Below are 12,429 nucleotides of genomic sequence, written 5' to 3'. Positions count from 1 at the left end.
GCGTCTCCCTGGGCTTTTTGTGTAAAAGTGGGATCATCAGGTTTTGCGTATCGAGCTGTGGAATTTAACGAATAGCTCACGTTTCCCGTGCTGTGTGTGCACCTGCTCTCGGACCCTCGGATTTCTCTTCTCTGTTGCGTCCGGGCTGTCTCCCTGCCCCGGCTGCCCCGGCAGCAACCCCGCTCCTGACCAGCCAGGGGAGACAAGGGCCCGTCCCACCTTCTCTGAGACGACTTGCGGCCCTAAAGTGTGTGTTTATGGGTTTGCTGTCTTGTTGGAGGGATAATACCACGTACGTGAGCAAGGAACTCAGCACGGGCCCAGCTGACTGCGGGGCCGGAAACGCCGCTGTAATCCCTCACCGTCTCCCTCCAGGCACCTGTTCTCTCTTTTTTTTTTTTAAAGATTTATTTATTTTATTGATTGAATGATTGATTGCTGTGTTGGGTCTTCGTTTCTGTGCTAGGGCTTTCTCTAGTTGTGGCAAGCGGGGGCCACTCTTCATCGCAGCGCGCGGGCCTCTCACTATCGCGGCCTCTCTTGTTGCGGAGCACAGGCTCCAGACGCGCAGGCTCAGTAGTTGTGGCTCACGGGTCCAGTTGCTCCGCGGCATGTGGGATCCTCCCAGACCAGGGCTCAAACCCGTGTCCACTGCACTAGCAGGCAGACTCTCAACCACTGCGCCACCAGGGAAGCCCTCTCTCTTTTTCAACTCACAGATGCTCGTTCAGAGCTGAGGGGCCAGATTCAAACAATTAGCCAGGAGCAGGGTGGAAAGTGAACAGGAATTGGTGACTTCTGAGCAAAAGATGAAGGGATGCTGGATTGGGGGTGGGGACAAGTTTTCCACATTTTGATGCCAGTTTGCACAGTATTGGTTCCAAATGGAAATCTCAACGCAAAGGGAAGATGACAGTAAATGCCTTGGGTTCCTTTTCCTTGAGCTCAATTTCTATTTCCGTGAACCCGTCTCTCCCCTGTTGTAGGTCAGACGGATGAAATTACAGGCCTCTTTTACTAGAAATTAAATGGAACTTGGCTGAATACCTGGTCGTCGTGGGGTGACCGTGGAGGACTGCGGGCATCTCTCATCTCCTCCTGTGCAAGTTTCTCAGCCAAAACACAGTCCCCCAGTTTCCTCTGGCAGTTTCTCTCTTTTTACAATTAGGAAAAACTCCAAATCATTCCGATCGGCTGTGCATTAATGCTGTATGCACAGGCGCGTTGAAAGAGCTCTTTCCCCTTGCGCTCACGAGACCCCTTGGGAGGGGTGTTGCTGTCCCTCCAGGACCCCGGGGAAGGTGCCTCTGGTCTCCCCCCTCCTAGAGGAGCACAGCTGGGGGCCGAGGGGCCACCTGGCGTCTGCGGGAGGTGGGCGGGAGTGTCGGCTCACACCCGTCGCCACAGCCCCCCACCTGTCTGCCTCCTGGGCCTGGGCCCTGGGCGGGCGCACACAAAGGCTCCTGCCTCCCAGCTTGGGAGGCCCTCGGCCGGCCCACCTGGGCTCTTGAGCGAGGCGCTCGGCTCTGACCAGTGCGCTCCACCCAGGGCTCCCGGTCTTGCCAGCCCAGGGGTCCCCTCTGGATTCCCGAGGGCACAGCAGCCACCGGACGCTCCTGTGTGACTTGGTGTCGAAAATACCCGCCGCTTTGGGCCGGAGCACAGCAGCCCTGGATGCACAGCCTCTGCTGGGCATGAGTGGTTCTGAGGACAGGGGCCGAGCTCAGCAAGACTTGCATGTCTGCCGGCAAAGGGTATCTTTCCCTTAAAAAGGACCCTTGCTCCCCACACACTGAGCGTGAGGACAGACCATGCATCAGGGTCCTGGGAGCAGGTTGGGGGAGGGAGGGCCACTGGTCTCCATGGTGACCTGGAACGGCCTCTGCCTCCCCGGCTCTGCGTTTGGGCCTGGACAGTGGACGGAGGGTCTGGGGGACGGAGACAGGGCAGGGGGGCGGGGGGAGCAGGAGCGCAGATTCGGGCAGGTTGAATGTGGGAGGTGGGTCAGCATCCAAGGGGGCCGTGGGGTCCGGGGAGAGACGAGGCTGGGAGGCCCAGGGACAGGCCAACAAGAGGACAGAGCCCCAAGGGGAAGAGCAGGGATTTGAGAACTAAGACCCAGGGTCCCGAGGTCTGGTGATGAGGGCTCGGGGGTCGAGGTTTGGGTGTGCTGGGGTGATTTGATGCCTGGGGGGAAACACTGACCTGATAAGAGCGGTCCTCTGGGTTCCCCAAAGTGCGCTTTAATGATAGATGGAAAGCCCCAGCCTCAAATCCATTCAACTTCCGTTATCCCGCCGTACTAGTGGGGTCAGTGCAGGAGGCTCTCAGGCCGGATCTGAGGAAGCTGCCCCACTGCTGGGCTGGGCTGGGCTCGGTCTGCGTGGAGCCGGCGGGGCCCGGGCTCAGAGCATCCTGAAGCAGTTCGGAAGCCTCTGCTCCGGCCTTCAGGGCTGGGGACGCCCGCACTCCCTGGCTTTCGGAGGTGCTGTCTGACCTCCACAGGCGTTTGTTTCTCACCCCATGGAAGCCCTGGACCTGAGAGGTGCCTGGGAGATTTAAACCCCTCTGCAGATGAGGGTGGGAGACAGAGTGAGACTGCAGGCTTGTCCTCCTGGGGGGACGGGGCATGGGGGCGATGGAATGACGGGGTCACGGGTGTTTGAAGCATCTCTAAACTTCTGAGAACACAAGAGGGCCTGCCTGTCTCCAGAGGACATCGGCCTCGTAAGGAGGTGGCTCCTCCTGGGCCTCTCTCCTCGGTGTGTAGACGCCGTCTTCTCCCCGTGTCCTCACGTGGCCGTCCCCCTGTGCATGTCTGTGTCCTGATCTCCTCTTCTTACAAAGACACTGGTTACACTGGATCAGGGCCCCACCTATGCCCTCATTTTACCTTCATCACCTCTTTAAAGACCCCTCTCCAAGTGCAGTCACATCCTGAGGTCCTGGGGGGTCAGGGCTCCAGCATGTGAATTTCAGGGACACAGTTCAGCCCATGACACCCTCAAAACCCCTCACCCATTCTCGGGGCAGGTGGTTTCAGCACGTCTGCAAAGCGCTGGTGACGGCCGTGTGATCCCCTCACTGGACCAGGGGCACCTGGACATTCGGAGACCAGGAGGACTGGCTTTCGGGCCAAAGTCCATGGTACCTGACTCTGGGCAAATTTTTTGACCCGTCCGAATACCATGGGTATTTTATCTGTAAAAACTGAGACTCGAGATACTTAGCAGAATTGACAGGAAGAGAAATGTGAAATTGTGAGCGACTAGGGGTGTAGCACGGGGCCCAACACAGGGTCGCTGTTCCATGGGCGTCAGTCTGTCTATTGTCCCCAGGCCCTGCCTCACCCCCGCCTGCAGGCAGCACACGTGTCCTCTGTCTCGGGTGGGAGAAGAGGGGGCGGCCTCGTTCCCGCAGGTCTTGGAGCCTGGGCGGGACGATGGCAGGAGAGAAGGTGGGACCCAGGCTTCCCGCCAGGCCTGCCTCTCAGCGCACAGATGGGCATTGGCTCACTAAGTCGGGTCCAACACAGAAACAGCACTTACCTCCTGCAGGTGGAGAAAGTGGGTTTGGAAAGTGAACCTAAGCCACTTGGATCTCCGCTCGGGAAGCTGTCCCTGGAGAAGACCCAGGCCGCACAGCCTGAATCTCAGGGCTTTGGAGCACATGAAACGCTGGTCTGCACACACAGCTGCACCTTCAGCTCGAGGCCTGTTGGCGTTTACCACGGAGCAGGTGTTTCTGGTGCGTCCCCTATGCAGTGGCCGGCACCACAGACACTGGGCACTCTGATAGGGCTGGGCTGGGGGGCCAGCCACGGGCCATGTCTTGCCCTTAAGCTCGGAATTCTCAAGACAAGCTCGAGGCACCTGCCCCGGTACGCGGTGCCGCGCCAACGGTAACAGGAAGGAATAAACATTTGCTTTTTACTGAGGGTATAATTGACACGGAACATCATGTCAGTTTCAGGTGTAAATGTGATGATTTGATATTTGTATACATGAAGATTTGGGGTAAAATTAATTTGATACTAAAACATACATAGTTGTATTATAGGGCAGATTGCAAAAAGCCACTCCAACTTTTCAGATGAAGGATGGGACTCCAAAGCCACATCCCACGCACTCCCGAGCCCCGGACAGGCCGCTCTGTGTGGGAGTGAAGGCAGGCGGCTGGGCGGGGGTCCATGGAACAGCCGAGCCGCTCTGGGCCCCGCGGGCGTCCGGCTCCCGGGGGTCTGCCCGCGGGTCCCGTACTGTGGACGGCCGCCCTGGGGCATCCGGGGGCGTCTGTGCCAGAACCGTCCCCGTGCCTGACTGTCGTCAGCCTACCAGGGAACTGTTCAGAGCATCCCTCTTGGATTTAACTGGTAACAGTGAGGCTGCTAGGCTGTGTCTCAGCAAAACTCACAAGACGTGACGCTGGCCTCTCCGCCCCTCCACCGGCAGTGTTTCTCCGCGTCACCCCCAGGGAGCCCTCCCCTCACGGGGCTGCAGGAGCGGGAAGGCAGGGTCACGACGTGGCCGGAGTCCCCCTCTGGCCCTGCTGCCCCCTCGGGCCCCTCCAGCCCCCCTTGTCCTGCGGCCCCAGGAGCTGCTTTCCCAGCGGCCTCCCCAGCCCCACCCTGGGCTCTGCCTCCCGCGTGGGGACCGCGAGTTCGCGGTCTGGGGCGCGCAAGTCTGAGGTCACGGGGTCGGGGGCCATGCTGCCGAGAGAGTCCAGGGAGCCTCCTTCCTGCCTCGCCCGGCCTCGGGGTGGCCAGCCGGGGGGCTGGTGGCCACCTCCCTCCAGTCTCTGCTTCGGCCTCACGTGGCCTTCTCCCTGTGTGTCCCTCCTCGTAAGGACACCAGTCCTCTTGGATCAGGGCCTGCTGTGATGACCCCATCCTAACAAACTTCCCCTGCAAAGACCCCCTCTCCACACAAGGCCCATTCACAGGGACCCGGGTTAGGATGCTGATCTAGGTTTTGGGGGACACGGTGCCATCCGCACGGTCCTCTGAAGTCAACCCCCCTCGTCCCATGGGGAGCCGCCCATCTGGACCCGAGTCCGGCCCACCTGGTTCCCACACTGCTCGCTTAGACACGGTGTCCCACCTGCCCTGAATCATAAAACATCTGGTCCTCTGCTGCGTCTTCTCTTTAAACTGGCTCAGGTCTGAAAATCTTCGTACTCATCTTAAGCAGGAGTGTCCATGAAATCATGTTTCTGATACACTGATATGTTTTCCGGATACACGTTAAAAGAAGCACATATTTGAAAAATATTGTCCACATTCTACCTAAAACCGACATTCCATACGTCAGGAAATAGGAGTGGTGGTAGATGCTGAATGTCTAAAATGTGAGCCCTCCTAGGCAACAATTGCGCTTCGTCAGAAGCTCCTTCCACAAAGGTGTTTCCAGGGGTGGCCGTTCCAGGCCCAGGGTTTGTCCAGTGGGAGGAGACTCGGCGGCCCGTGGACTATTCCAAAGGCCATGAGCTCTGGGACCAAACAGACCTGGCTCAGACCCTAGCTCTGCCCTCCCTAACTTGAGGGGCTCAGCTTAGGGGACGGAACCTCCCTCGGCCTCAGTTTGCTCATCTGAGCACTGTGTGTGTGTGTGTGTGTGTGTATAGATGGTATACATGCACATCTATACATACACACTTCTACACATACACATATACATACATGCAAGTATACACATAGACACACACCTATACATTTGTACACCTGTGCACATATACATCTTTATACACGCATATACATACATGCGTATGCATATACATGTGTACACATGTGCAGACGTACATTTATACACATCTGCATACGTACACATATATACATTTGTGTACACACATTTATCCACATGTGCATATATACACACGCACACATACATATAAACATACACCCATGTATACACATTTTTCACGGCTTCTGCTCTCCAACGTGTGCTCCTCTCCGCGTGGGGAACCAGGTGGTCCTCCGTGGGCCCTGAGACAGGCACAGTGACCGACACAAACCATGTGGGTTCTGCCATCGCCTGGATTGTGTGCTGAGGCCTTGGCTCCCAACTGGACGTGATCTCACCATCTGGGAGCCCTGGGGTCCCCAGGGTTCTGGAGCCTATGGTGTCCTCACAGGTGGCAGAACAGGTCAGAACTCACCAGGCGCATCTGGGCCCTCCTGGCCCTTTTGAACAAAGCCCCGCTCTCCAGGGCCCTCTGTGTGTGGTGCCTACGGTGGGATCACCCTAGGCCTCTAACCGTTGCTGTTTCCCTCCCGGTTTAATTACTCCTGTTCCACCTTTGCAAAATATGGTTCTTTTACTAAAGTTACCTCGTTGAGCTAATTAATTAAGATTTCTCTCTTAAATATTAGCCATGTTGCGTCCTGCCCCCCTCCCCTGGTGAACGAGGCCAGGAGACCTTTCAGCTGACAATTCTGCTGCACCTTAAATGCCAAGCTTTGCACGTCTGATGCATGTTCCGTGCGTCTGATTTTCCTCCCTGCTGCCCATTGAAATTCTCGGTGTGTTTTCAAATCTTATTTCTTCTTTTCCCATCTCCCTGAATTTTACACTCGCCTAATTTATAAGAAAAATGTGCTTTGAACTTTTAAGTAGGATGTTGGAGAATAAGCCATCTTTCATTCTTGATAAGCTGACGTCCTTTTTCTTTTCTTTAAACCTTGAATTGCTGATATTTTATATATTTTTTCCTTCACTTCTTAACAAAACAAGAAGGTCTTTAAAAGACCTTCCGCATGTGAGAGGGAAATTAATAATTATTATTAAAGAGGGAGAGCTGATCCTTAATTCTTAATGGAATTTGCGTTTTTCTGGAATTCGTGGAAAACGTATCTGAGCGTGTGGGCACGGCTGTCGGCTGCGTCCTGTGGTTTTGTTGTTGTTTTCAAGAGCTGAAGGGAAGGGGTCTTGGTAGTTAGTGCTCCACATGCCCCCACCACCCTGCGATAATTCGGCCAACAGGACCCTCTGGTCACTCTGACAGCCAGGACAGCGGAAGCCAGTATGAGGACAGAGAGCATGAATCGCAATAACAACAGTGGGGAGAAAACAAACCCTCACCTGGATGAGGCCCTGACCTGGGGCTGCAGGTGGGACTGGGGAGGGGGTGACATCAGAGCTCTCAGCAAAAAACACCACTGCAAGGAGTCAGGTCTTCAAGTTCTGACTGAATGATGGCTGTTGGTCTCTTCCATCACCTACTGGCCACCTGGTAGGGTCAGAAGGGCAGGAGGGAGAAGGGTGTGTGTGTGTGTGTGTGTACACACCTACACGTATCATGATCTCATCATGAGCTATTTAGTTGGGAACATGAAATTCCCTCTGGGAGCAATTCCCAACAAGTATCAACTTGTTTCATGAACTGGGAAATTCATCTTTTCTGACCTTTGGGCACTACCAAGCTATGACACTGCAGCCTCTTCTAGTGGGGCCAGTGTGTACTTGACGAGGATCTATGGACTATTTGGAGACCAAGGGCTTGAGCCTGCTTCTTAGGGAATCCCAGACTGCAATTTCTAAATTTCCCATAATGAGGTCTTTATTTCAACTTTCGGTAGGTTAAGGATACATCAATATTACCCACTCTTGCACCTATTTATACCAAGTGATTTCAATAGCTCCTCTCGAGGGGCTTTTAGAAAATGTTTATTTCACCGTCGAAGGAAAATGTGAGTTGGCAATGAAGAAATTACACCAAAAGAAACAGTTGGCATGTTTTGCTCTCATGAAAAACCTGCCCAGAATGCAACTAAAGATCCTGCAACAGCTTCTGATCTCAGAATACATTACAAAGCTCTGGTAATTTAAACAGTGTGGCACTGGCATAAGAACAGACCCACAGGTCAATGGAACAGAACAGAGAGCCTGGAAATAAACCCACGTGTATATGGTTGACTCACATTGTACAAGGGCACCAATGGGGAAAAGACAGTCTCTTCGATAAATGTTGTTAGGAAAACTGGATATCCACATGGAAAAGAATGAAACTGGACCCCTATCTTTTACCATACATAAAAATCAACTCAGGGGCTTCCCTGGTGGCGCAGTGGTTGAGAATCTGCCTGCCAATGCAGGGGACACGGGTTCGAGCCCTGGTCTGGGAGGATCCCACATGCCGCGGAGCAGCTGGGCCCGTGAGCCACAATTACTGAGCCTGCGCGTCTGGAGCCTGTGCTCCGCAACAAGAGAGGCCGCGATAGTGAGAGGCCCGTGCACCGCGATGAAGAGTGGCCCCCACTTGCCACAACTGGAGAAAGCCCTCACACAGAAACGAAGACCCAACACAGCCATATATAAAAAAATAAATAAATAAAAATTAAAAAAAAAAATCAACTCAGAATGGGTTGAAGATTTAAACATAAGACATAAAACTGTACAACTCCTAGAAGAAAACAGAGAAGAGCTTCATGACCTTTGGCTTGACAGTGATGTCCTGGATATGACACCAAAAGCTCAAGTAACAAAAGCAAAAATAGACAAGTGGGATTACATCAAACGAAGACGCTTCTGCACAGCAAAGGAAACAATCAACAGAGTGAAAAGGCAACCTGCTGAATGGGAGAAAATATTATCATATATCTGATAAGGGGTTAATATCCAAAATATATAAAGAACTCCTACAACTCAATAGCAAAATAAGCATCATAATAATCTGATTTTAAAATGAGCAAAGCACTTGAATAGATACTCCTTCAAAGAAAACATAGAAATGGCCAACAGGTATATGAAAAGATGCCCAACATTACTAATTATCAGGGAAATGCAAATTAAAAAAATGCAAATTAAAACCAATGAGATACCACCTCATACCTGTTAGGATGGCTATTATCAAATGAAAAGAGATAACAAGTGTTGGCGAGAATATGGAGAAATTAGAACTCTTGTGCACTCTCGGTGGGAATGCAGAATGGTACAAAATATTGCAAAATGTGTATGTTCCTAAAAAAACTAAAAATAGAACTGCCATAAAATCCAGCAGTTCCACTTCTGCATATTTATCCAAAGGAATTGAAATCAGGATCTTGAAGAGATATCTGCACCCCCGCGCCCACTGCAGCATTATTCTCAAAAGCCAAAATATGGAAACATCAACAGGTGAACAAATAAAGAGAACGTGGTGTTCACATGCAGTGGGCTATGATTCAGCCTTCAAAGAAGGCAATCCTGCAATAGGTGACAACATGGCTGGATCTGGAGGGTGTGATGCTGAGTGAAATAAGCCAGTCACAGGACAGATACGCCTGATTCCATTTCTGTGAAGTATCCAAAACAGTCAAACTCACAGAAGCAGAGGGTGGAATGGTGGTGGCCGGGGGCGAGGGGAGGACACGGGAGTTAGTAGTCAGCGGCATAAAGTCTCAATTGTGAAGACGGATGAGTTCCAGAGACCTGCTGTGCGACCCTGAACCTGTGGTTAATGGCACTTAAAATGTGCTAAGCAGACAGATCCCGGGTTACGTGTCTTCACGGCACGGGAGGGGCCGCCGGAAGGGGGCGGAGTCGGAGGGAAGCCAGGCGCTGGTTTTGAGGGGGGCGAGGGAACCCGGAAGGCAGTCCCGGAAGCTGAGAGAGGGAAACCAGCCCCGCAGTTTCTGCCCAGCAAAGCCATCTGAGACTTCCGGCCTCCAAAACTAGGTGAGAATAACTATACAACAGTGATAAAAGCGTGCAAGTTTCCAATAAGGCCGGTTTGCTTTGGAGGGAATCCGTGCCCCTTCCGTGCCCTTTACCTGAGCCACTGGGGCCCTTTCTGTCTCAGGCGACACAGTGACACCCACCTTGCATGGCGGCATCAACCGCCACTCCTCCTCCTGTGAATCCTCCTCAAATAGCATTTGGCAATGATAATACCACGTCCATCAAGTCTCCCCAGAGTCAATAATCATTTGTGCGCCTTTAAAACATGCACTCCTTCCTTCTTCCAAGAGAATGTTGGCTTTCGAGCAGGCTGAAAATATGTGTTTTTTACTACACCCTGTCACCCACAGCTTTCTCAGCCCAGTGGGGCAGAAATGGGGATTTGTGCTGTTTGCATGTGGAGTTTGACATTAAAAAAAATCTATGCGGCTCCTCCCCCAGGGCAGCCTGGCATCTCTCTCCAGTGGATTAATGAGTCACTCTCACCACGCGTTCACGACAGAAAGAGCCCAATGAATGAATCACCACGGTCCTCTCTGGAAAGGAGAAAACAGTGCTCACTAAGTGGCGGTGTTTATTCTGATTCACTGTTGTTGTTGAGAAGCTGGGAGACTGACGTGGGAGGGGCACCTGGCGGAATCAATGACACTTCGGTATCTGAGGTTGGGATCTTGTTCTGACACCACTCAGCAGTGGGCTGATTTCTCCTCGGCCCTGAAAATCAACCAGTCCCTGAAATGCCTGGATCTCACAGCCAGTGAGTTTCCGGATGAGGGTGTCAAGTTGCTGTGTTCGACTCTGAGACACCCAGTGTGTTTCCTGCAGAAATTGTCATTGGAAAACTGTCACCTAACAGAAGCCTGTTGTAAGGAGCTGTCTTCTGCTTTGATTGTCAACCAGAGGCTGACCCACCTGTGCTTGGCCAAAAACAACCTTGGCGTTGGCAGGGTGAAAATTCTGTGTGAGGGCTTGAGTTACCCCGAATGTCAACTACAGACCTTCGTGTTGTGTCCCTGCAACATAAACAGACATGGCTGTAAATACATCTCAAAGCTTCTCCAAGAAGACTCCAGCCTAACAAACTTGGACCTGGGTTTCAACCCCATAGCCACTGGATTGTGTTTTCTCTCTGAAGCTTTGAAGAAACCAAATTGTAGCCTGAAATTTGTAGGGCTCTGGGGCTGTTCCATCACCCCTTTCAGTTGCCAGGATCTCGCCTCTGCTCTTATTAGCAACCAGAGCCTGGAAACTCTGGACCTGGGCCAGAACATCTTGGGGCAGAGTGGAATAATGGTGCTCCTAGAGGCTTTAAAACAGAAGAATGGCCCCTTAAAGACACTCAGGTTGAAGACAGACAAATCTACCAAGGAAATCCAGAAGCTGTTGAAGGACGTGAAAGAAAGCAATCCACAAATGATGACTGAATGCATTAATGCCAGAACAACGAGGTCCTCGTGTTGTGACTTCCTTACCTGAACACCCTGAGATAACTCTGTCGCATGTCCCCAGAGGGGGCCATCTGATATCTCTAAGACATCTCATTAATGAAGACCAGAACATCAAATGTTAAATACTGGTTCAAAATGTAGACTTGAGCACTGGTTTTTCACTCTCTGGTTTCTGGTAAATTCCGCACAAGTCACATACCCACTTGATGTTAAAATGTTCTCTCTCACAAGGATAAAAAAAAAAGCACAGTGCTTTGAAAAAAAAAAAACAACTGAACTTTGTTCAGTTTCCGGTTTGGAGTCACTTCTACCTGCACCACATAATCACAGGAGACACACAGATCACACTGTAACACCACCGTGAGGGTAAAATGTGAATTGGATGTTCATATTTTAAAGGATTTTTTTTTCAGTCCTCTCTTTAACAAGGTATTGATTAAATTTAAAATGAACCAGGGAAAGCAGGGAAACCAGTCTGTGTCACAGAGCGTCTACACCGGGCAACCCCATAGGGACAGCGCTGCCGGATGCCAGATGCCTTCAAAGGAGGGGGGGCGGGTGGGGACACACCAGGTGAGCCTACCTGGCCGTGTAACTCACGTTCTAAACGAGCAGACGGGTGAGGTCATTTCAGATAACGAGCGATTCAAAGAAAATGGAACAGTGATGAGACAGAGGCTGCCTGCAGCGGGAGCCCCCTGACCAGGGTGATGAGAAGAAGCAGCCCCTGCCCTCAGAGAAGAGCAAGGAAGGGAAGCACCGAGACCACGTCGGGTCTGACCGGGCACAGCTGGGACCGGAAGGCAGGTGGCCTGCGGGAGGCAGCTGCAGGTCACCAGGCTTGCCCAGCACCGAGGGGCTTTGGGTTCTGTCCCAACAGGTTGAGAGCCAGGAGGTGGTCAGTTAGCAGAGGGACATGTTTAAGTGATGCCTTCGAAAGATCTGTGGGATTCCACCGCAGAGACGGAGTGTAGGACACGGCAGGTTCGTGGGGCGGTGACGCTGTGGACCAGCCTGGGCCGAGGACGGGGAGGACACGGCGGGTGCACGTTGGATGGGGCCGAGCGACTGCCCAGCAGAGAACGGAGGACCCCGAGGCCGGGCTGCCCTCCCCTCGGCTCTGAGGAGGCTGCGACCAGTCGTCCCCCTCCCGCCGCGGGCTCCACGCTCCTGACCACCGAGGGGCAGACCCAAGTGCCCCCCGAGCACGTCTCGTCGGGCAGCCGGGAGCCCTCGCGACTCTGAGTCAGGCCTCAGAGCGGGACCCCAGGCCTTTCCCCTCCTCCTCCCACATCCAACCCAGTGGACCTCCTGGGAGTCTCACACGT

At 52.8% G+C, this 12,429-nt stretch overlaps 2 protein-coding genes across 2 annotated transcripts in view; both read left to right on the top strand.

The window, feature by feature from the left end:
• The window catches only part of PTPRN2 (protein tyrosine phosphatase receptor type N2), a 702,618-nt gene that overhangs the window by 493,229 nt on the left and 196,960 nt on the right, over window positions 1–12,429 (top strand).
• Window positions 10,296–11,129, top strand: LOC133097043 (NACHT, LRR and PYD domains-containing protein 2-like). Its single transcript, XM_061199025.1, has one exon. It carries the CDS (start codon window positions 10,296–10,298, stop codon window positions 11,127–11,129), a length of 834 nt encoding a protein of 277 aa, XP_061055008.1.

This window comes from Eubalaena glacialis, chromosome 8 (assembly GCF_028564815.1).
Source record: "Eubalaena glacialis isolate mEubGla1 chromosome 8, mEubGla1.1.hap2.+ XY, whole genome shotgun sequence".
NCBI classification, from domain to species: Eukaryota; Metazoa; Chordata; class Mammalia; order Artiodactyla; family Balaenidae; genus Eubalaena; species Eubalaena glacialis.
This window is presented reverse-complemented; position numbering and strand designations above follow the sequence as displayed.

What these genes read in the sequence shown, in the direction of transcription:
- LOC133097043 (XM_061199025.1), top strand. Translation starts at nt 10,296, where the DNA reads ATGACACTTCGGTATCTGAGGTTGGGATCTTGTTCTGACACCACTCAG.